This window comes from Tursiops truncatus, chromosome 3, assembly GCF_011762595.2.
Source record: "Tursiops truncatus isolate mTurTru1 chromosome 3, mTurTru1.mat.Y, whole genome shotgun sequence".
NCBI classification, from domain to species: domain Eukaryota; kingdom Metazoa; phylum Chordata; class Mammalia; order Artiodactyla; family Delphinidae; genus Tursiops; species Tursiops truncatus.
This window is the reverse complement of record NC_047036.1, coordinates 37,676,295-37,702,344: the sequence shown is the minus strand read 5'-3', so window position 1 is coordinate 37,702,344 and position 26,050 is coordinate 37,676,295. Positions and strand designations below refer to the sequence as shown.

The following is a 26,050-nucleotide window of genomic DNA, read 5'->3' as shown; positions in this document are numbered from 1 at the left end:
AGAAAATGAGCCTATTATTTCATTTTTCCAAAACCAACTTATTGAATAAAACTAGGTGCCAGTCACTGTTCTAAATCCTGGGAACACAGCAGTGAATAAAACCTATGGACTCACATTCCAGTGGGAGAGACAAGCAATCAATCAATAAAGAGGTAAAATATTGAGCATGTCACTTGGGGTCAAGAGCAGAGGAGAAACATAACGCAAGGAAGAGACTGGAAGAAATAAGAAGAGTTGCCTTTTACGTTAAATGATCAGGGAAGGTTTACTGAGAAGAACACCTCAAGCAAACACCTGTTTGAAGTGTGAGAAAAACATCGCAGGTAGAAGGAACAACATCTGCCAGTCCTGAGGTAGAAGGATGCCCGGAAGCTTGAAGAAAAGCAAGGAGGTCTGTGTGGCTGGAGCAGAGTTTGAGGGAGCAGGCTGGTAGGCGATGGGGTCAGAGAGGTGACAGGGCTCAGAAGACCACTGTCAAGATTGTGGCTTTTACTGGGAGAGTCATCCCCTGAGATGACTAGAGAAATGGGACTAGAGAAATGAGCTGGCCTGGCTTCTGTTGTAAATGACTCATTGTGGCTGGAGAGTTTGAATTTAAATTATAAAGAGGCAAAGGATTGAGAAGAGGTCAGATTTAGAATGTAGAGAAAATAGGAATTGTTGACAGATTGGATAAAAGGTGGAAGTGAGGCAGAGAGATCAGCGATAAAACCATTTTTTAATCTGAACCGGTGGAATGTATATTAGAGTTATAGTTGATGTTTCACAAAGATTGTTAACCAAAGCAGATATGGGTTAAGAAACTTCTCTAAAAACAAGTGTTGCTGAGGGCTTCTCTGGTGGCGCAGTGGTTGAGAGTCCGCCTGCCGATGCAGGGGACACGGGTTTGTGCCCCGGTCCGGGAGGATCCCACATGCCGCGGAGCGGCTGGGCCCGTGAGCCATGGCCGCTGGGCCTGCGCGTCCGGAGCCTGTGCTCCACAACGGGAGAGGCCGCAACAGTGAGAGGCCCGCGTACAGCAAAAAACAAACAAACAAACAAACAGGTGTTGCTGAATAATATTCTTAGAGAATGTGTATTGAATTATATATAGTTAGTTCATAATTTCACATATACATATAATGAAAACTAAACAATTTTGATGAATATAGAGAGACAAAAAGCCCGAAGGATCTGTGGGTTCTCTGGTGTGGGAAACAGATGCCAACTTTGGGACTTCCCTGGTGGTCCAGTGGTTAGGACTCCGTGCTTCCACTGCAGGGGGCCTGGTTTCGATCCCTGGTCAGGGAACAAAGATCGCACAAGATGCATGGCACAGCCAAAAACAAAAACAAAAACCAAAAAAGATGCCAACGCTGACAAAGGAATTTATTAGAAATTTATTAGACATGTATTAGGAAGCTTTACCAGTCAAGATCCTGGCAAGAGAAAGGTGGCACACTCAGCAGATTTCATTGAAGATATTTTAATGAGAGGAGATGTGGCATGCAGAGATATGGGCAGAGTTAAGGAGACCCATAAGGATGATAAAGCAGCCACGCGGGAATAGGCACAGCTGGGAGGCATTACTGTTCCTAAAGTGGCGGTTATTACCGCACCGGGCGCGAAGCTACAGCCCTTGAGAAGGCTGTAGGTGCTGTGGCCACAGAGTAAATCAGCCCAGGACAGAATCATGGAAAGGAAGGGAGTAAAGTGGCATAAGGGGAATAAAAACCTGCTTCTTTTTCTCCTCTTGCCCTTCTGTTTTCTCTTGGTCCCTCCTACTGGCCTTGAGAGGTCAGAGTATATGGAGTCCTGGTGATGGGCAGGCCATGGCTCTCAGCCTCTGGGGCACGGGGAGATGAGAAGGGGGAAGAGATTAATTCTGGAGGGAGAAATAAAGAATCTACAGCCCAGAGCTTCACACAATTTAAGGAAGAGCCGAACAGTGCGACACAAATGAGGGCAGCCCTATGGAATTCCTGTAGGAGAATCCGTGGAGTGCATGTCTACATTGTTATTGTGGAAAACTCAGCCCCAGCTGCCAATTTCACTTAGTCTGTGTTGGAGAGCTCAGGTTCTGGGAGAATAACTTTCATGACCTGGCTTTGAGTCAAGCACCCGCACTCATGATGGGAGGAAAGGGTAGTAAGGTCCAGGGATTAGAGCCCAATCCTAACCATGTGGAATTTGAAAAGGGCTCCATCTCAGAGAAAGGGATTATAGACCAAGAAAATCAGCAGAAGGCTGTCTCCTGCAATATTAAAATATTTATATCCAATATTTTTTTAACAAAATAGTAAGCTTCTCAAAATGGACACCAATATTTCAGAATACAGTGATGTTGTTTAATTCATTTCTCAATTCCAATAAGGTCAAAAATTTGTCCTTTTGTGGGATTCTTTACCCTCTTTTTTTCCAGCTAAAATTTTATCCCCAATTCAAGGTCATTTATTTTAGAATAAAAGCTTTTGTTTATAAAAATCTTAAGAAGAGGATATGTGAATGGGTCAGTTTAGTAACAATTGCCACTGTTGGGGTGTGAGGGGCGGGGGACAAAACAGGTAAACAAAATCTCAACAAGTAGGGTCTGTCAATTGCTAGAGACAGCAAGAATCACAAAAATTAACCTTCTTTAACCCAACTTATGCATTCTAATTGATTCAGAACAATAATAGTCTCACTTAAAATAGTATGCAACTTCATTTCCAGACTCTGAAATTTCTTGCTAAGGAGGTGGAGAAAGTCAACTCTGAGACTCAAAGGTGATCAATGGCCTCTTCGTTGGTGACAGTACCACCTCCTCTCTTTCAGACAATGAGTCATGAGGTTTGGCCTTGGAAATGAAAGGTTAAAGGAAAATACAGCTTTAAGAAGGAAAGTAAAATCCATCAATTCAGCATCAGCAAATGATTAACCCCATTTTGTCTTATTCATTTATTTGCTTATTCATTAATTCATTCATCTGGTGACGAGATATTTAATGATTTTTAATATGCCAAGAAGGGTTTCCCTGGTGGCGCAGTGGTTGAGAATCTGCCTGCCAATGCAGGGGACACGGGTTCGAGCACTGGTCTGGGAAGATCCCACATGCTGCGGAGCAACTAGGCCCATGAGCCACAACTACTGAGCCTGCGCGTCTGGAGCCTGTGCTCCGCAACAAGAGAGGCTGCAATAGTGAGAGGCCCGCGCATCGCGATGAAGAGTGGCCCCCGCTTGCTGCAACTAGAGAAAGCCCTCGCACAGAAATGAAGACCCAACACAGCCAAAAATAAATAATAAAAAAAAAAAATTAAAAACAATATGCCAAGAAACGTGAGCTTGAAAAAATATCTATCTATCCAGCTATTATTAAAATAAGAGGCACATCATTTCAGTTGAGGTGGTTTCCTTCCATCCTGGTTTGTTCAAGGTTTTTAATCATGAAAGAGCATTGGATTTTGTCAAATGCCTCTTCATCAATTGAAATCACCATGTGAGTTTGTTTCCTTTATTCTGTTACTGTGGTGTATTACATTGAATGATTTTCTTATGTTGAAATATTCATTCAGGAATAAATCCCACTTGATCAGTGTACAATTCTTTTGAAATGCTGCTGAATTTCGTTTGCTATTATTTTGTTGAGGACTTTTGTATCAGTGTTCATAGGGATACTGGTATATAGTTTACTTGTAGTTTATTTGTCTGGTTTGGGTATCAGGGTTGGGCTAGTCTCATGGAATGAGTTAAAAAGTGTTCTGTAATCTTCAACTTTTTTGAAAAGTTTAAGTACTGGCATTTGTTATTCTTTAAATGTTTGGTAGAATTCACCAAAGTGAAGCCATCAGGTCCAGGGCTTTTCTTTTGGGGGGGAGGAGATTTTTAAAAATTTTTATTACTGATTCAATTTTCTTACTAGTTATAGGTCTATTCACATTTCCTATTTCTTCATGATTTAGTCCTGGTAGGTTTTGGGTTTCTAAGAAGTTGTCCATTTCATTTAGGTTATCCAATTTGTTAGCGTACAATTACTCTTAGTACTCTCGTATAATCCTCTATGTCTGTAGAATCAGTAGTGATGTCCCCATTTCAATTTATTTTAGTAATTTAAATCTTCTCTTTTTTTCATAGTCCATCTAGTTAAAGGTTAGTCAGTTTTGTTGATCTTTTCAAAGAACTAACTTTTAATTTCATTAATATTCTCTATTATTTTCTATTCTCTGTTTCATTCATCTCTGCTCTAATCTTTATTATTTCCTTCCTTCTGATAACTTGAGTTTAGTTTGTTCTCCTTTTTCTAGTTCCTTATTTTGTAAAGTTAGGTTGTTGATTTGAGATATCTCTTGTTTGTTTTTCGGTTTGTTTGTTTGTTTGTTTTGCGGTACGCGGGCCTCTCACTGTTGTGGCCTCTCCCATTGCGGAGCACAGGCTCCGGACACGCAGGCTCAGCGTCCATGGCTCACGGGCCCAGCCACTCCGCGGCATGTGGGATCTTCCTGGACCGGGGCACGAACCCGTGTCCCCTGCATTGGCAGGTGGACTCTCAACCACTGCGCCACCAGGGAAGCCCTCTCTTGTTTTTTAATGTAAGCATTTATGGCTATAAGTTTCCCCCTTTGCACTGCTTTCATTGTGTCCCATATGTTTTGGTATGCTCTGTTTTTATTTCCATTCATCTTAACTATTTTCTAACTTCTTTTGTGATTTCTTCTTTGATCCATTGGTTGTTTAGGAGTGTGCCGTTTAATTTCCACAAATTTGTGAAATTTCCAGTTTTATTTCTGTTATTGATTTTTAACTTCTTCCCGTTGTGGTCAGAGAAGATACTATGTATGATGTCTATCTTTTAAAATCTATTGAGGCTTAATTTGTGGTCTAACATATGGTTTATCCTGGAAAATGTCCCCTGTGCACTTGAGAAGAATGTGTATGCTGTTGCTGTAGGGAATGTTCTGTATGTGTCTATTAGATCTAGTTGGTTTATTTTGTTAAGTCCTCTGTTTCCTTACTTATCTTCTAGTTGTTCTGTCCATTGTTGAAAGTAGAGTTTGGAAGTCCCCAGCTATTATTATAGAACTGTCCACTTCTTCAATTGTCAGTTTTTGCTCCATATATATTGATGGTCTGTCATTAGGTGTGTAAACGTTTATAATTGTTATGTCTTTTTGCTGTATTATACATTAATATATAATGTCCTTCTTTGTCTCTTATAACTTTTTGATTTAAAGTCTATCTTGTCTGATATTAATATAGCTAGCTCTTCTCTCATTTGGTTACTATTGCATGGACTATATTTTTCCATCCTTTCACCTTCCATGAATTTTCCATGTTTACTTTGTATGAACTTTCTAATTTCTGTTATTCTAAATCCTATTATTAATTGTAATGGTAATGCAGCTGATTCTTCTGGTTTTCCAGGGAGGCAATATTATCAACTGAAAATACTATATATTGCAGACATGCTGAGTTTGAGTGTCTTGTTCTGACTTTAATAGCACTAGTGTTTCACATTAAGCATGATATTGGCGGTTGCTTTCCACATAGACACTCAAGTTTGCCTGTGCACGAGACAGAGACGCTGCGAGACTGCCTTTGGTCAGCTGTTCTTTTCAGTGCAATGGTAAGCCATTGCCTTCTTCAACAGAGACAGATCTGACTCTGTTTCCTTACATGTGAAATGTGTATTTAACATATTCCTCTATCCTAGTACAGGGACTGAAATGTTTTACCCCTTAAACCTTTAAATTTCACTAAGAATTTTCCAATAAGCTGTCAAACTTCAAGTTGCCCATCTATCTGTTTTTGGTCTCATTTCACATGTGCTTGCGTCTGCTGCATGGAGATTTTATTTTAGTTTCATATTAATCTGCTGCTGCTGCCTGCAATTTGATTCTAAGCAGAATATTAAAGGAAACAGAGAACATTTAAAAAGATGCATGATCCTTGTATGTACTGCACAACCCTCATTATAACTACTAAAGGGACATTCTCATGAAATGAATTCATAATTGATATTCTCTGATGAGACCTCAGAAATCAAATTCCTTTGAAATACAAGGCACTTTGACATCATGAGCATCTAATGACGTAGAATGAAACGTGATGGTAGTCCTCCTTCTAAGATGACTTAAAAACAAAGAAAACACTCTAATTTAGCTCTATGGATTTCAGCCTGAGATGGTTTATCAATGAACAGACATGGAAACAAGTTGAGGAGAGGTTATCCTCAAAATTCAGGCCTATTCTGGATATGATACATATGTGTCTGGAGCAGTTAGAGGAGGGATAGGATGATGAGAGGAGGAATGAAAATAGGAAAGTAAAGTTTAGGTCTGGGGCTTGAGAGTAGGAAGATAAACAGGTGCAAACCCTAACTTGCCCTTATCTCCTCAATTTCACTCTGAGCGAATAATCAGTCCCTAATTTCTTCCTTGGTCAAAAACTTCTCTAATTCATTCAGTGAATTCAGAAATAGAATAGAACAACTAAACAAGGAAAGAAATTTGTGCTAGCCACAGAAGTTGTTTCACTATTGGGTCACATTCTAAAACACATTTGCTAATTCTGTCTATCTTGTCTGTCACTCATTATTTTCATTCTTTTATAGCTTCCACTCTGTTCTAATCTTCTTGTAACTTCTCTCTTTTTATAAGGAAGCTTTTAATGTAAGTCCACGTTCTAAATGACTTTATATCAACAGTCTGAAAGGATAGTGAAGAAACTTGACTTTTTCTATTGCTGGCAACTTTAAGTTTTTTTCTATTGCTGGCAACTTTTTAAGTTAATAAACAGGTATAATATACATATTCTCCAAATTTTAAAAAACAATATATTGTTTTGAGAATTTCAATGAATGAAAAATGGCCTAAAAGCTATACCTGGAACAACCAATGAATGGTTTGTGACCCTGTTTAAACATTTCTTTGTTCTATTTTGAAAACTTGGTTTTCAGTAATTCTGTCATATTAGTTTAGTACAGACGTTGAAACTGAGAAAAATTCTTACAAAAATAACTGCCTGATCATGATTAAGTTGAAAAAGAACAAATAGAAGGATTGGCTTGAAGAAAACAGAAAGTGACTTAAACTCAGTTAGCATAACATTTTTGATGGTATATTTTTAAATTATTATAAAATTTAAAATTTATGCTAAAATATACATTGTCACACTCATGACTGAAAATAGAGGGATTGGAGAAGCCTGCAGAATGGGAGAAAAGTAGGGAACATCTTTAGTCTAATAAAGAGAAGCTGCCTGAGTAATCCAGCCTTTCTTAGGAAGAACTGTGCTTTAGGCAGTGTTGGGTTTTATCTATCCCCTTGGCTTCCTTCTTCCCTCAGCACCTGGTATCCTCACCTGACCTCTTGGATTTCCAGAGTCCCTACTTTGATAGATCGCAGCACTATATTGTTCCTATTTTCCTTATGTCTTACCATTGAAATTTGGCCACCTATGCTTGTTTCTTAAGGTTCTGGTTTTTGATTAGCTGAAAACATATGGTGTCTGAGTCAGGCTGGAGCTCACTGAACAAAGAGATTTAGCATAGACTATGGTAAGTAGAATGGAAAGGGGAATCTTACAGAATTAGAGCACAGCTAGGCCTAAAGGCTTCTAGTTTCTGCTTCTCTCTTCTTTTTTCTCGGTTCTCTGCCTCCATTCTCAGCCCCTGTTAACCCCTCATGGGGGCCTCTAGTTGTCTTCCTCTGTCTTTATCCCTGCCTCTCCTAGTCTCAATTGGCTTCATCCCCATTCAGCTTTTCAGGAAAGCACCTTGATTCGGCCCACTCATTTTTTCGTGCTAGGCCGTTGGTCGCCAGCTTGTCACAGATTCCCTCCCCAAAGTGCCCACTCCTCTCCCCCTAAAAGGTGGCTCTAGTCAACAGGACCCATGAGATCAGGGACTCTTGGCAGGGCAGGAATTCCTTTAAAGAGTCTGCTGGCAGGAAGGCAATGCTTGTATCTGGAACAGATGTTTTGGGACATTTGGGAGTCCTGAAGCTCTTCAGACTTGGGGCTGCCCTGCCGAGGGACTGGTGAGTTTGGCAGAACATCTTGCTTCCTTTAGGTGATCCACTGGGTTTGGGAGACACTGAGGGAATAAGAGGAATCTCAGAAGGCTTTCTTCAGCATCAGCAGCATGCTGTAAGTTTCACTTGAGAATACTTTCCCCCGTCTGAAATTGTGATTACATTCTGCCTAGATTCTAAGACATCTTGGCTTCCTGGTGAGGCATAGGTGAACACTGCCCAACATACATGCCTCTTAGTGTGTTTTATTGATTACATAACATGAAAAGTTAGGTCAGCTCTGGTGAGGTTTCCCTAACACACTTTTCTTTCAGTATTGGCCGCTGGAAGACCTGCGTATTGATGTGAGTGGCCTTGGGAAGAAAGAAATCCCATCTTCTGCGTAACGAGCTCGGAGAGAATAAACAAGGATAAGTGTAAGGAGGTCAGCTGTCGGTCCCTAGGTGCAGAGCTTCATCTGAAAAGCCCCAAGCAGCTGATTATCCTGGGTTACACAGAATCTAGTCTCTTTTCCCTGTCTGCCTCTCTCCTTCAAGTGCACACACACACACACACACACACACACACAAGTTCACTTCCACTCATTAAATTTATCATCCATTGTCAGATCTTACTTTCTTATGTACACCTAGCTGTACGCTGAATTTTCTGCACGCAGAGCCAGCCTATCTCCCTTTCCCGATCTGTAACATCATTCAAACAGGCATTCAATGTGACAAGGTCTCAATGAGTTCAAGGATGTTTGTTTCTTTTGGATAAATATACATCCGCTGGCTCAGTCTTTCTCCCTCTGTTTTTCTGACTCTCTCTCCTTTTTCATGCAAACATACACCGAGTCTCTCACAACACGTGCGAATAAATGTCTCGAGGGCTCCTGAGTTCAATGTCACGCTGGGCAGAAGTGGAGCAAGAGTGGAGGGAGAGCGTGCGGCGTGCGGGCGGGGAGACTCCCTTTCCAGCCAGCAGAGGGCAGCCGCCGGGAGGCGCTGGCGCGCGAGGGCTGAGCGGAGCCTCGCCTCGCTCGGACATCCTCAGCCTCAGCACCTGGCGCGCCGGAGCGGGGAGCGCAGCCACTGAGGGCAGCGGCGGCGGCGGGAGCCAAGCGCGCAGCGAGCAGCGGCGCGGGCGGGAAGCAGAAGCCGCCGCCGCCGCCGCCGCCGCCGCGACGGGCAGCCGGGCTCGGCGGCCGCCGGATCGGGCCCCTGACCCCTCCGCTTCGTGTCCCCGGCGCTGGGCGGCCGGCGAGTCTGGAGCCCGCGCCGTCGCCGGCCGCGTCCCCCGGGCATGGAAGGAGGCGGCAAGCCCAACTCGTCGTCCAACAGCCGGGACGATGGCAACAGCGTCTTCCCCACCAAGGCGCCCGCGACGGGCGCGGGGCCTGCCGCGGCCGAGAAGCGCCTGGGCACCCCGCCGGGGGGCAGCGGGGCCGGCGGGAAGGAGCAGGGCAATTCCGTGTGCTTCAAGGTGGACGGCGGCGGCGGCGGCGGCGGCGAGGAGCCGGCCGGGGGCTTCGAGGACGCCGAGGGGCCCCGGCGGCAGTACGGCTTCATGCAGCGGCAGTTCACCTCCATGCTGCAGCCCGGGGTCAACAAATTCTCCCTCCGCATGTTTGGGAGCCAGAAGGCGGTGGAGAAGGAGCAGGAAAGGGTTAAAACTGCAGGCTTCTGGATAATCCACCCCTACAGCGATTTCAGGTGAGGACTCCCTGTCGCCGCCCCACCCTCCCTTCCGGGCGCGCCCTTAAACGCGCTTCCCCGCTCTTGGGAGGGGGCGCACGGGGACTCGCGGGGAGGGGGTGCCGGGCTGGCGGCGGGCGGCGCCGCCGGAGGCTTGCACTCGGGCGACAGGCTCGACTCTTCCACAACTAGTTTCCACCCAGGAGGAGGTTGTCTGATGTGTTCCTGTTGCCCGGGCACCCCGGGGAGGTTCTCCTGCTTTGCCTCGGGAACTTTGGGGCCAGGTCGGGGAAGAAGGCCACGGTGACCCCCGGATGGGAGGATGCTAAGTTGTGCAGGGAAACTTTCCCTTCGGAGATGAGAGTGTAAGAAAGTGGCCAGAAAGTCGTCTTGGGGGTGCCACCCTCCCTCGCGCTACTCCCCCAAGAAGTGGGTCCCTCCCAGAGGGGAAGAAGGCGCCCCTGGGTTTGAGGAGAGGATGGGGCGACCGGAGACAGTGACTCACAGGTCCCAGCCGGTCCAGCCTCTCTCGCCTGTGGGGAGTGTTATTAGTCTGTCTCTCAAACGCTTATAGTCGCTGGGTATCCTCAGTGCCTTGCTTCAGGATAGTGGCTGGCAGGCTGAGGATTGGTAATTTGCGCTTGGAGAGTCCCTGACTTGAGATTTCAGTGGAGCTGGCGCTGCCAGGTGGGGCAGGAGCGTGACAGGAAGCCTCGAGTTCCCGAAACGGAGACAGGGGGCGTTTCCAGAGCCCCCTTCCTGAAACACAGGAATACCCTTTCTTGACCTTGGCTACTAGTCTATTTCAGAAATTTCTTTCCCGTTTCCCAACTCGGTAACAAGGGCAGGAGAGCTGTCAGCTGTCAAGGAAACTCTGCTTCGGCGAATTAAAATTAAGACATTTCCTGATCTTATTTGTCGCCCAAGTATTCATTCGGTTATAAGCATGTTTAGAGATTATCAAATGAAGGTCGTGAAGTAGATCCTCTTATTAGTGCGCGAACACCCTGCTGTCACGTTATATTAGCGCCGGAAGAAGGCTGGGCTTTTAATTTAAAAAAAACCCCACAAAAAAACCAAAATTAAAACTCTGGGTGACATCTATCTATCCATTTATTGCTGAAATCGTTCGGAAAGGAAAAAGAAGAAAAACAGTGTGTGCACAAACTAAGAAGTTTTAATAGGCGGCTGTTAAACAGCCAACGAATGTAGCAATAAAAAGAAGCATTACTTTGAGTTATGTTTACAAGCTAAGGGACATTGCCTTCAACTCCACGCCTTAATGGGAGCTGTCCACAGTTCTGAATGACATTAGCTATGGAAAACCCATACTCCTGCCACACAAAGCCTTGGAGCAACTAACTGTCTTCACCTTCTCTGAGATATCTATACACAACATATATTCTCAGAAATAAGTAGCCACTATTATTTATGAATAGGGTGAATGGATTTTAGGAAGTGTGGAATGTGTAAGGTTCTTACTTGCAAAACCACATAGCAAAGTCCAATGGAGGACTTATAAAACCTAACAACATTTTAGTCTATGGAAAATGAAGAGTTTGACAGAAAAAATGTTAATATGAAAAGGATCTACATATTTCCTCCATTACTTATAGAAACAAACTTATGAATGACCCTGTTCTAAGGTATATAAGATTTTCATGTTCTTTAGAATTTTAAAGGTTGAAATAAAATGTAGAATACTATCTGTACCTCAGTCTTCAATGGAAATATATTGCAACCCATATTATAATTTTTTCATGAAAAAACTTTACATGGAAACAGCCTTCAGTCTTAATAAGAAAAGTAAGCATAGCTTTCCAGAAATATATGTAGTTCAATATTTACATGCAAATAAAATGCTAAACTTTGTTTATTTAATTTCACACTCAATTAAATGGTTACTTATGATACTTTTATTTCTTGAACAGTGTGAAAAGAGACTACACTTTTTCAAAATGGTAGACTATATCAAATAATTAAACTTTCATCAGTTACTACATAAAAACCATGGGGCCACCTTTCAGAAATCGGCATACTGTGCCAAAATCTTTTGAATGAATGAAATTCATGAAATTAAAGATTCTCCACATTTTCCCAAATGAATCATATGAGACAAAATATCTCTTTAAAACAAAAAAAATTGTTACTAAACAGAGGAAGAAATTGAAATCAGTTGATGGTTTAATCTTATCATGCATTTTAAAGAAATGAGAGATGATTAAAGAGTGCTCTAATACCCTAAACAAACTCTACTGTGGAACAGTTTGGAATATTTGATTTGCCCTTGCATAATTGGAAAAAGGAAATGATAGACATAAATTAAACAGCTACTATGATTTAGGTTTTTAACTGGAAGGAATCTGAAAAAAATAGATTTAAAAACTCACAAGTACTATATACACCGGTTTTCTAAAACGACAAACTAAGGAAGAAATATAAATACTTGCTTGCATATGTTTAAGTCTTATTAGTATTTCATTGATGTCTTTACATGATCTTAATACCAATATAGGATTTCTCAAAATCTATAACATGTCAGGATAACATAATGAAAAAAGCAAAAATAAGAAAGACAATTCTGGCAGTATTTTTTTTTTTCCTAAAGGAAAAGCCATATGGGAGTAATCACCCACACAACAGAAATGTTATAGTCATGATCTCTTCACCTCAGACCCTTCCCTGGTGAAGACACTTTCAGGGAAGTGCTTTGCTATGTTTCATACAAATGCCAAACGTAAGCTCAGTAATCATCTAGTGGCTGAAAAAGTGACACTTAAGAATACATTTCCATGGAGAACGGGGGAGATACCAGAAATTAAACATACCCAGGGCTTTTTCCTTCACTATCCTAAGCCTTTGCAGGGCCAGCTAAGTTTTGCAGGCAGCTCTTTGGTCAGCCCCACACTGCTGAGTGTAGCATGAGTTCGCCACTCCAGGGCATGTCAGGACTTTAACGCTGTGGCTAGCGGTCTAGTCCCTTCTCAGGATGATTGATTTCTAAGTCAGGCTCCTTTCTCCTTCCCTCAGGCAGCAGGGCTGTGCTCCCACTGAGACTCCCAGAGAGCTAGCTCAGTGTTGCTCTCACCCGCCTGGGCCCAAGAGTGCTATTGCTGTGTCTGGAGGATAGTTTTCTCCTACCTCTGGTGTAAGTAGGGCAGAGGTCCTGTATTTCCCTTCCTTCTCAGGGGAGGATGATGTTAGAAACCTTCAGGGACTAAAGAGGCGTCAAATACCATCAATACTGTTGGAAATAGCTGGGGGGGGAGCTAGAGAATTTAGTAAAAAAAAAAAATTGTATGTTTTTGTTTATCCCATGGTATATAATCACCCAAACTAGGGAAAATATAGTTACTTAAAAAATAAGATTACACTGATTTTTGTGTGGTGAGGACATGGTCTCAGTCTTACTGAGTTTCATGTGAACAACACACACACACACAAATAATTTAATTTGAAGGTTAAATATGATTTTGAGATTACTAACAGTGATTTTACATTTATTAGCTAAAACTTTACCTTTCATTCATTAAATAAAAAAGCGACACTGGTCAAGCATTGTACTTTCATAGCCAATCCATAGTTATGATATAATCATTCAAGTACATTGAAAGAATAGCTAGAGGACTTTTGTGGATGTTTGTTATTACGTGAGTAATTTACCTTAGAAGAATTTATCAACAGATTATTTGTCATTTCAGAGATTCTGACATTATTTTGTTGGATCATGCTTACATAAGTACTTTTTTTAAAAATAATGCTCCCATTCCATATATATTGCCAGCAAACCTCTTGCCTCTGGTAAGGGAGGAGATTTTATATCTTGACTCATTATTTCTTCCACTGCTTTTCATCAATTAGTGTGAATAACTGTGAAAAGCTTATTGTGTCGTAAGTACACAAGGACTCTAGAGATGGGAGTCACTTCCTGAAGATTCTGCTGTATCTGGGCTTCCGTCTCCGCCTCATGTTGCATCTACAACTGTGCTGATGTCAGAGATCACTGATGTGTTCATTAGTGAAGGGAAGCTTCCTCCATAGAACAGTTAGTCAGAGAGAGAACGCTTGTTTCTAGGAGCTTCTCCTGAGAAGACAGTTCAACCTTCTGGGGTTTAAGGACTAATTAGCCTACTGCTATGTTATCTTTGTGCTGAATACACTGTATTCTCCCAGCAATGCTCATTTTATTTGCTTTCCATATCAACACAGCCAAAATTGACCGTAAGAATTTACTTTTTTTCCTGTTAGGTGAACCTTTTTATATCTTATAAATTCAATTCAGTTCTTCTTAGTGGCTCTAGCAACTGTTAGGCCCCATTAAAGTGAAACTATTTGAAAGATTCGGAGGTATGAATTTATTCAGTTACTTTTTCTTAGTATACATGTGAACTATAAAACTTTAAATTTTATTAAATATTTCATTATTTAATTGCAGTTAATAGATATAGTGATCATACTATTAAAATATTACAAGATATTTTCCATTTTTTTTCTGAGCAACTTTGCCTTTAAAACCTACTTTTGGGGACATGGTGTAAATTGAGTCATTGGGCAGAAGCACTTTTACCAATTCATATTTAATTATGTGGGCTTGTATTTATGAACTTGCATGGTGAATAATATAATGAAAGAGTTTCAAATGCATTGGAACCATATATTACTTACCACTGTTATCATAGGGTCATTTAACAGAATCTAGTTAAACTATATCTGCTTGAAAGAAAACCAGAACTCAAAATAACACCAACACCAGAAACAATTTAAATAGTATTTGTAATTCTGCATTATTCCACTCAATGAACCTGTGTCCCCGAGTGAGTATGAGGCAAGCAAAATATATCTGTGATCCTGATGTGAGCATTTTGCTATCCTGAGTGTAATTCTTATGTTTAGCAGATAATTCACTCCCTTACTTGGAGACAAAAATTGGGTTTAGGATGAAGACTTTCCAATAGAGTTTCTTGTAAGTATCATACAAATTATGGCAGACCATCAGCACTGCAGGAAGAGTACTGAACATGTTCAGGGTCTGTGACAAATTTCATTTTATCATGTTGGGCAAAGAAGTAGCAAACTATGAATTAGGCTGACACCATATATTTTAGGACGAGAGGTAGTGGTAATAAGAAAAATTCTGCATACACTAGGATAAAAAACTATTTTCACTTACATTTTCTTCTAAAAATAATTTTTTTTGTGTGTGTGTGTGAAGGCATCTTAATGCACAACTTAGCATTATTTCCCCCTCCACCAAAAAAAAAAAAAAAATCAGGGGAAAATGGCGGTGCTTCCTGGTTCATCCTGGAATTTTCTGTTTTTGCAAAATAAACCTCATGGCTCTATTAATTCTGTGTATGTGTGTGTGTGTGCGTGTGTGCGCGCGCGCGTGAGAGAGAGAGAGAGAGAGAGAGAGAGAGAAACTGTTCAAGGGACATCTGTATACAAGGGACATCTGATAAATGCTCATTTATCTGACACACTTCACCCAAGTTTGAGTGATAAAAATTGATTTTGTGGGGCTTCCCTGGTGGCGCAGTGGTTGAGAGTCCTCCTGCCGATGCAGGGGACACGGGTTCGTGCCCCGGTCCGGGAAGATCCCACATGCCGCAGAGCGGCTGGGCCCGTGAGCCATGGCCGCTGGGCCTGCGCGTCCGGAGCCTGTGCTCCGCAACGGGAGAGGCCACAGCAGTGAGACACCCGCGTACCGCAAAAAAAAAAAAAAAAAAAAAAATTGATTTTGTGACCCTTTTCAAGTTTATTCATTAATTTCCTCGTAATATTCTTCAACCGTTTGACCTAATAATTGACCACTCAGTTAAAGCAAGGTAGCAAAATTATGCATGCCTCAGATTAACAATTTAACAATCTTATTTACATAGACCTGTTTTTATTTTCAACATGTTATTTATAACTCTAAAGAAGTAAGGCTAATTGCATACACATAGAGTTAGCAACTGTTTACAAATTTTATATGTTCAGGTTTGTTTCCAGTATTTCAGTATTGTAAACAGTGCTGCAGCAAACATCTTTGTGCATGACTTTTCTTCATTATATTCTGTACCTGTTGATTTTACCAATTAATACTGCTATCAATTGAGACACATCTTAAAAGTATAAGTGACGTGGGTTCACCAGTGCTGATGTTCCTGTTTAGATATTCACAGGCAGTTTTAGGACGGAAAGTCAAAATTGTCCTCCGTTCTATTCATCACAGAGTACATAGAGTGGTAAGAGAGATCTTATGTCATGTCCTGTTATCCAGTGTCTAATGATGTTATTGCACTGCTTACAGTCCTTTGAGGCCGCCTTCCCATTACTCTTGAATACATTTGACAAACCTTACATGAGCTACAGGACCTTGCATAATTTCAACCTATGTGGGCAACCTCGTCACACACCACTCGCTTCCTCCCTGTCGTCAGCCACCAGGGTAAATTTTCAGCTCCTAGAACCAGCTGAAGTTCTCTCCTGCCACAGAGAGTTTGATGTGACATTTAACCCCACTGCCTGAAATTCTCCTTTCACTTTTTGTCATTCTGCATCATAGCTTGTTTCTCCTTGTCATCTGGATTTCAGTTTAATCATTGTGATCACCTTCACCTCCACCACCCCCCATTTGATTTTCTCTCTGGGCCTCTTGTTTCATCAGAATTTATATTTTATGTATGTCCCTCCACTAGAATTCAAGCTCACAACCTCATCAGTATTATTCAATTTTATATTCCTAATGCCATAAAAATGTACATAATAGACTTTTTTTTTTCCTGCTGAGCTTTCTCAGATGCTTTATTTTTTTTACAGTTTTTTTGAGATATTATTTACCTACCGTTACGGTTCACTCATTTAAAGGGAATGATTGCTTTCTAGTATGCTCACAGAGTTGTGCAACCATTACCACAATCCATTTTAGAAAATGTTATCACTCTAAGAAGGAACTCCATACCAATTAGCGCTCACTTTTGTCTTTCTCCTTCCCTTCCTCCCCTCACAGCTCTGTCCAACCACTAATCTACTTTCTGGCTCTATAGAATTCTTTTTTTATTCTGGAAATTTCATATCAGTGGAATCATACAATATGTAACCTTTTGTTATTGGCTTCTTTCCCTTAGTATAATGTTTTCAAGTTTTGTCTGTGTTGCAGCATGTTTCAGTACTTTGTTTTGATATGCATATACCAAATTTTATCCATTCATCAGTTGATGGATATCCGGATTACTTTTAGCTTTCGGTTTTATGAATACTGCTGGTATGAACACTGTTATATATTTTTTGTGCAGAGGTGTATTTTCATTTATCTTAGAAGTGAAATTTCTGGGTCAACATAACAGACTTTTAAAAAATATTACTGAATGAATGGGCAAAGAATTAGTCTCCAACCAGAGTGTGCCACATTTATTCTTTACATTAATAAATCCAGATAAAGAAAGCTGTTTCTTCCCTTACAGCAATAGTTGGCATCCCCTCCTGTTGCCACCTGCAAGTACATGTCCCAACTATTACATTTTCCTGCCCAATATACAGAGGACTAAATGAAACTGCAGGGAGGTTAAGCAGCATAAACCTCGTGACATAGATAGATAGTAAGAACTGGGCCAGGAGTTCAGCTCTTTGGAATCTTGATTCTGTCACTCCAACTCTTTTACCTAAAAAGAAACGAGGCTGCCGATATAAATAATTCTCCACACCTGTGGGAAAACAGTATGTTAGACCTTATCATTTATTCTTCCTCCCTCCCGAAACCATCCCAAAATAATGTGAAAAAACCACAAAAATACATAGACAACTCGAAGAAAGAGGAGAAAGCAGAGAACAAGAGATCTCAAAAACATTTTGGAAAATAAAACATTTTGGAAAAAAAAGCTAATGTAGAAATTATTCTACTTATACAATCCTTCACCATTGAACTGCAGAAGTGTTCAGGAAATGAAGGGAGCAGTTAAGAGAGAGTTTCCAGGAAAGCCAGGCTGAAACTAGGAGGATTAAGTAAGGGTCTCTTAGTGAGTACAGAACTCTTTTTTTTAACATCTTTATTGGAGTATAATTGCTTTACAATGGTGTGTTAGTTTCTGCTGTATAAAAAAGTGAATCAGCTATACATATACATATATCCCCATATCTTCTCCCTCTTGCGTCTCCCTCCCACCCTCCCTATTGCATTCCTCTAGGTGGTCACAAAGCACCAAGCTGATCTTCCTGTGCTATGTGGATGCTTCCCACTAGATATCTGTTTTACATTTGGTAGTGTATATATGTCCATGCCACTCTCTCACTTTGTCCCAGCTTACCCTTCCCCCTCCCCGTGTCCTCAAGTCCATTCTCTACGTCTGCATCTTTATTCCTGTCCTTCCCCTAGGTTCTTCATAATGTTTTCTTTTTTTTTTTTTTTAGATTCCATATACATGTGTTATCATACAGTATTTGTTTTTCTCTTTCTGACTTACTTCACTCTGTAGGACAGACTCTAGGTCCATCCACCTCCCTGCAAATAACTCAATTTCGTTTCTTTTTATGGCTAATATTCCATTGTATATATGTGCCACTTCTTCTTTATCCATTCATCTGTCGATGGACACTTAGGTTGCTTCCATTCCATGTCCTGGCTATTGTAAATAGAGCTGCAATGAACATTGTGGTACATGACTGTTTTTGAATTATGGTTTTCTCAGGGTATATGCCCAGTAGTGGGATTGCTGGGTCATATGGTAGTTCTACATTTAGTGTTTTAAGGAACCTCCATACTGTTCTCCATAGTGACTGTATCAATTTACATTCCCACCAACAGTGCAAGAGGGTTCCCTTTTCTCCACATCCTCTCCAGCATTTATTGTTTGTAGATTTTTTTTTTTTTTTTTTTGCGCTACCTGGGCCTCTCACTGTTGTGGTCTCTCCCGTTGAGGAGCACAGGCTCTGGACGTGCAGGCTCAGCGGCCATGGCTCACGGGCCCAGCTGCTCCGCGGTATGTGGGATCTTCCCGGACCGGGGCACAAACCCGTGTCCCCTGCATCGGCAGGCGGACTCTCAACATTTACGCCACCAGGGAAGCCCTGTCTGTAGATTTTTTGATGATGGCATTCTGACTGGTGTGAGATGATAGCTCATTGTAGTTTTGATTTGCATTTCTCTAATGATTAGTGATGTTGAGCATTCTTTCATGTGTTTGTTGGCAATCTGTAAATCTTCTTTGGAGAAATGTCTGTTTAGGTCTTCTGCCCATTTTTGGATTGGGTTGGTCGTTTTTTTGATATTGAGCTGCATGAGCTGCTGGTAAATTTTGGAGATTAATCCTTTATCAGTTGCTTCATTTGCAAATATTTTCTCCCATTCTGAGGGTGGTCTTTTTGTCTTGTTTCCGGTTTCCATTGCTGTGAAAAGCTTTTAAGTTTCATTAGGTCCCATTTGTTTATTTTTGTTTTTATTTCCATTTCTGTAGGAGGTGGGTCAAAAAGGATCTTGCTGTGATTTATGTCATAGGGTGTTCTGCCTGTGTTTTCCTGTAAGAGTTTTATAGTCTTTAATTCATTTAGGCCTTATATTTAGGTCTTTAATTCATTTTGAGTTTATTTTTGTGTATGGTGTTAGGGAGTGTTCTAATTTCATTCTTTTACATGTAGCTGTCCAGTTTTCCCAGCACCACTTATTGAAGAGGCTGTCCTTTCTCCATTGTATATTCTTGCCTCCTTTATCAAAATAAGGTGACCATATGTGCATGGGTTTATCTCGGGCTTTCTATTCTGTTCCATTGATCTATATTTCTGTTTTTGTGCCAGTACCATACTATCTTAATTACTGTAGCTTTGTAGTATTGTCTGAAGTCAGGAAGCCTGATTCCTCCAGCTCCGTTTTTCTTTCTCAAGATTGCTTTGTCTATTTGGCGTCTTTTGTGTTTCCATACAAATTGTGAAATTTTTTGTCCTAGTTCTGTGGAAAATGCCATTGGTAGTTTGATAGGGATTGCATTGAATCTGTAGATTGCTTTGGATAGTATAGTCATTTTCACAATATTGATTCTTCCAGTCCAAGAACTGATGGACAGTCCAAGTGTCCATCTGTTTGTATCATCTTTAATTTCTTTCATCAGTGTCTTATAGTTTTCTGCATACAGGTCTTTTGTCTCCATAGGTAGGTTTATTCCTAGGTATTTTATTCTTTTTGTTGTAATGTTCAATGGGAGTGTTTCCTTAATTTCTCTTTCAGATTTTTCATCATTAGAACTCTTAATCTGACATCAGAATGCTTGGAGCCTGGTCAGTTCTCCCCAGGCAGGACACTGGGGAAAAAATACCTCCAATGGGAGATGAGACACTTCAGTGTCTTCCAATAAAAATTCTTATTTATTACTTAATGACCTTGCAAAAAGCCTCACATTTGTACACAGAGACTGTATGTATATTTTGGTATTACATCATCTGATATGATCTAAAAGCAAAAGATTACAGGACTTTTGAGAAAAGTCTTTATCATAAAAGAGAAAAACTAAGTCAAACAGCAAAAGAAAGTGCCGAGAACAAAGAAGCATTTGGGATAAGGGGAAACTCAACATTATTTAAAAATACTCTAAAAGTTATATCTTCAGAAAGATATTTTATCTGTACAGTAAGAACAATATGCTATGAAAAGAATACCCAGGATGTAGTAAGTTTGCAATGTAAAGTCTAGGAAATCTCTCAGAATTAGGGCAAAAAGAAAAAGAGAAAACAGAAAATATAAGCAAAATAAAGGATAATTTATAAGGTCAAACTCCATAAAAGGAGTTTCAAGATGAGAACATAGGGTGAAAATGGACATATGGGATTAACAGAGACATTTTAAACAAAATTTTCCAGATAGCAGGGAGTGAAACGTCTTTTCTGAGAAAGTCATAGAGCACTCAGCTCCAAGAAAGGAAAAGACCCCATCAGGAACCTCACACACCTCAGAACACCTCTGAATCAGAAAAAAGCAAAAGAAAACAAAACCCTAAAGCTTTCCTAAGAGAAAGTTATAAGTTTACAGTATTTCTCAAGAAGTGAGAAAATACTATAAGCTAAATGATAGTGTGACAAAGTCTACAAAATTCTGAGAGAAAGTGACATCTAAAAGAACTGTATACCCTGCCATAATATGAAGATTAAAGAAAGCCAATTAGAATTCAAGAACTCTAATATTAACCACCCATGTATCCTTTCTTACAAAGTTATTGGATCATGTGCTTCAGCAGAACAAGGAATCACACCAAATAGCGTGAAAACGGAAGAGGGGATATGGGATCTCACAAAGAAGAACCTTGAAAGAAAGTCCCAGGAGTACTCCTGAGTAGCTAGCTGGTCTTGAAGGAAACCAGTCTAGACAGGGACCAGAAAGCAGAGGCCTCTGGAGAAAGGCCTTCATGGGAGAGAAAATGGATAATCAGCAGTTGAAAAGTAGTGTTAATAGGTGGTCCACAGATCCTTTGGAACAAGATATCTATGACTTTCATATGAACACCTATTGAGTACATTAAATAGAAACAAATAAACAAAAGATCTTTATCAACTCCAGGATGATTTGAAGGTGTGTAAAAAAGGGAAAAAAATTACAATGCTTGGATCAGCAGTGAATAACACTTACCTGGCCATTTTAAAGTAAACAAGGTTGACTGATTTAAACAAAGATTATGGTCCAGTTATTCTGGGAGGAAAGAGAAAGGTAGATGAGGGTTGGGTGTCCTAAGAAAGCTAAATCCTCATCTGCCATAACTGGAAATTAGCAGGGTTTAAAGTTGATGTATCAGTTTCTCTTTGAAATGTGAATTTAATGTCAAAAGAAAAAATTACGGTGTTTAAGAAGTGGGCATGTAGAGTGAAAGGAAGGGAGCTTATAATCTTCTTATAATCCTTTAATGCTATTTTACTTGTTAAAAAAAGATTATGGGTATGTTTTGAGGTGACATATCGTTTTGTTAAGAACACAGATTCTGGAGCCAGCCTGTTTGGGTCAGAATCCCAGTCCACCACCTTAGTATCTGGGCCTCAGTTTCCTTAATTATAAAACGAGGAAAAGAATATATATATATCTTATTGGGTTGTTGGGAAGATACATATTTTATATTTGTATTATGAATATATAGTGTCTAGACATGTAGTGCTTAGAAATAGTATACTTTGCTTCTTAATGCTATGTAAGTGTTAGCTAAAATTATGAAAGTAAAATTGGAGCAGAATTAAGGAGTGTGAACTATTTAAGAAAGGAGAATACTAAGTAGACGCTTGACAGTCTTCAGAATTCCTTTAGCAAATGTGTCAGTGAAGGCAGGGCCATGTAAATGATATGCTGTTCTGTTTTCTTTTTATCTTCAGGGAAGTCTGGGCAGCAGAAGCCCTGATGTGTAGTGGCCGTGTTTGTGTGTGCTCTGTGAAATAAGTTCACTCATGAGGGAATTAGCATTGGAAAACATCTAATACATCTTCTATCTGCAAAATTTTCAAGATATAACAGTATTATCTTCTAAATTGGTATAGAATGCTATGGTGTTGAACATTGAGAAATAGCTTTTAGGGAAAATTCTGATGACACTGAGTTGCCATTAATCCTTCCCATTACTCTTTATTTTCATCAGAAAATGGCATAAGCCATTTGGGATCTTATTTCAAATCAGTTAAATGTTATATATGAGTCAAATAAGATGATTCATAACTTGCTAATTTCTTTCATTTTCCTTTTTATGGTCAATTTTTTTTCCATTGGAGTGTAATTGACTTATAATATTATATTAGTTTTCAGGGGTACCACGAAGTAAGCCAATATTTTTATACATTATGAAATGATCACCATGATTAATCTAGTTATCATCACTATACAAAGTTATTACAGTATTATTGGGTATATTCCCCATGCTGTATATTACATTCCCATGACTTATTTATTTTATAATTGGAAGTGTGTACCTCTTAATCCCCATCACCTATTTATTATTTATTGTCAAATTTCATAGTCTATGAAAAATGGTTATTTAGAAATATAATTTAAGGAAAAATTCTTCTTTACATCATTTTAGAGCAGATGTCACTTACTGCCCTATGTTAGTTTTTAAAGAGAGTATACTTTATGAAAAATTATACAATCTTGGTTGTTTGAGAGACATGAACAGAGGCTGAGAAAATGAATATTGAAGGTTATATGAGTAATATTTATAGGGAGAACGAGTATTCCTTATTTTTTTTGTAGAAGAGTCATTCATTGTTTAAATAATTATTTTTAAAAATAATCTTTGTTCTGAGCAATAAATTTGGTATTTGTCTTGGAAAATCATGTAAATGAATTAGGATGAAGATTAGAAACAGATATATTGTCCAGGATTCAGATGTATTTTTTTAAATATATAAAATAGCAGAAATATGTGCTAAAATTACCTAGTTATGGTTGTACATATATTGAATAATATAAATAACCCCAGAATCCTATTAACTTAATTATTGATTATACTAATCATTCATTGGCTATCCATTTATGTTAGTGACACTTAGGCTTCCAGGCTCAGAGAATACTTTAAGAATCAGATGAAATCTGTGGATTCTCAGCCTGGAAAAGTACATGTATTCACAAAATTTTTGTTTGTGATTTTAAGAGGTTTGTGGTTCTCTTCAAGCACATTTATTTTCGGACCCCAAGTTAAGACTTCTTGAACTAATATTTTTACACAGAAATATGATACTAAAAACAATGCATGGAAGACAGAGTTTTGCTTGGACATTTAAGAATTAAAGCTGTAGTTAGAAAGATTTGCCTTGAAAGGGAGAGAATTCCATCAGCCAAGTTAGTTCACTTTTGAGGCTGGATACCTCATCCACAGGGATTGAATAGAGACAATCATTCTGTTGTTGGGTCAGTCAGCATAATCAAGCACAGAGTTATAGCTAGAATATATTTGGGGTGAGAAGAGGCTAAATTATTTTTTTGCAGAAGATATTTATCTGCCTGAAAGAGCTAATTGAACTAACTGATAAATGATAGCATTACCTGCAAAGTTAATTAAGAGAGTTTATTATAAGAAAAATATATTAAAATATATCAGGAACTTTCCTATATGTTAACAACTGTGATTGAGGATATTTAATAGAAAAAAATACCACTGACTACAAAAACCAAAAATATAAACTATATATAAAAAGATGAGTTATACAGTAGGTAATATTAACCAAATAAAATAATTGAGTAAAATGCATTGTTATCAGTTTACAACAAAATTAAATCCAAATAGGTTTAGATTTATAAAAGGTAAAAATAACTTAAATCAGAGTTCCTAGAAAAATATTAGTGAATTATTTAATAATATTGTTATGGGGGAAAGCTTTCCAACATTCGACTCCAAAGACTCTGTAATTGTTGAAACTTTTCTAAATGTCAGTTTGACCCTATAGAAAAAGTCCTTGAAAATGTATAGGCCCCTACCTAATTTTACAGAAAAAAATATGACACATGTAAATACATGGATACAAGGATGATTCCTATAAATACTTTTCATAATAATAGAAAATTATAAACAAATATAACCTGAGTAAAATTTCAACCCTATCCTAAACCTCTCGTTATCAGTTATTCTCCATATCTCTGCCCTGCCTTTTCTTCATAGAACTTCTCACAGTTTATTATACTAAATGTTTTGTTTATCTCATTTGATTAGCTACCCTCATCTATAATTTAAGCCTAATTTAGGAGGAGGGTTTTTTTAATTGTTGTAACCATTTTATTCCTAGGGCTAGATGCATGCATGGCACAAAGTAGGCACTTCATAAATATGAACGAATGAAGAAATTTTATGAACATTATGCTTAATCTTGATTTTTTTTTTTTTTTTTTTGCGGTACGCGGGCCTCTCACTGTTATGGCCTCTCCCGTTGCGGAGCACAGGCTCCGGACGCGCAGGCTCAGCGGCCATGGCTCACGGGCCCAGCCGCTCTGCGGCATGTGGGATCTTCCCGGACCGGGGCACGAACCCGTGTCCCCTGCATCGGCAGGCGGACTGCGCCACCAGGGAAGCCCCTTAATCTTGATTTTTATACACAATTTCCAACAACCAGATGGTTTTTTCCCCTATATTTCCTACAACGAAACTAATTTAGTGTAGATAGCTTAATCTGACATACAGAGGCATGTATTTAGAAATAAGATTTTATGCCATTTAAAATAACATATATACATACTTGTATTAATTCTGTTTACTGTAATGCTTGTTTTTATGTAGTTTAAAAAATTTGGGGGAGATATATATTGTGGATCTTTTGGGATGGCTCTTGTTTCACAGCCCTATAAAAACTATTTAAATGTCATTGCCTTTGTAATCAATGCTGTCTTCATCAGAATAGTTGAAATATAGCTCTCTGGGTAATGACATTAAGAAAGAATGACACGTTTACTTTCTTGTATGTAGCTTTTTTTTTTTTTTTTTTTTTTTTGCTTTTGCCAAATCGCACTGCTTGGTGTAACAGCAGTGCACATTTCCTTTCAAGCCCTATTGTATAGAGATGGAAAATTAGCACTGTCTCTATAGGTATAATTAATAAAAGATTGAGTCAGTGTTTTGAAAGAGGATTAATTTTGAATTTTAGCTCTGTGGTAAGTAGCTTTTTTTACTGTGTTCACCAAAGAACAAAAATTGCAACCAAAAATTTTCTGAGTAAGCACTATTAAATTGATCCTTGTGTAGTTAATGGAAAGGATATCATATATCTTGATACAAGAAAATTGAAGTTGACATAATTTTCAAAAGGAAAGGGAACTTGACTCTGAGAAGACAGTGATAGTTTGGTTTTTGCATATAAAAAGCAGAGCAAATAGAGAGCAAAATGAAAAACACATTGGACAACTTTTACAGGAAAACTGTCCCTTGAACCTAAAAGATAAGTAGTTTGGACTGACCTGTGACAACTGCAAGACTTGTGTTTTGTGAACTTCCATGTACGTCAAAGGAAGGAAGTAATGGGAAACAAGGTCATCTGATAGACCTGAGGACAGGTAGACCTGCCGCATAACCAACAGGTATTTGCTGGAAGAGCAGCTGAAACTGAGATGGGATTTGCACAACACAGTAGTGGGAGCTCTGCAGTCATTTGAAGAGGAAAAATGCTGTTCCCAGGTTTGTGACAGGAAATACATGTTAAGGGCCTGGAACAATTTAACATACCAGATAGTAGGGAAGCTGTCAAAGAGAACCAGGGTAATATTAAAAAATATGAGTCAACTTGAAAAAAGCCAAGATGGGCTTCAGAAAAGCATAAGAATTTCAATGAGTTCAAACTTAATAGAAGTTTAAATTTAAGTTCATAATAATATAAGAAATCATTACCCACTGAAGCTCATAGGGACCCAATTCATTACCTTGAAACCTGGGTGAGTAAAAGGAAAGAATCAAGCTTTTCCTATATTATCTGAAC

General features: G+C 39.3%; 1 protein-coding gene across 1 annotated transcript in view; it reads left to right on the top strand.

Annotated features, from left to right (window-relative positions):
* Nucleotides 1–9,233: 9,233 nt before the first annotated feature.
* The window catches only part of HCN1 (hyperpolarization activated cyclic nucleotide gated potassium channel 1), a 368,418-nt gene continuing 351,601 nt past the window's right edge, over nucleotides 9,234–26,050 (top strand). Inside the window, exon 1 of the mRNA XM_019929239.3 lies at nucleotides 9,234–9,679. Within this exon, the coding sequence (XP_019784798.1) occupies nucleotides 9,270–9,679 (410 nt within the window). The 5' untranslated portion in view covers nucleotides 9,234–9,269. The remainder of the gene's footprint in view (nucleotides 9,680–26,050) is intronic.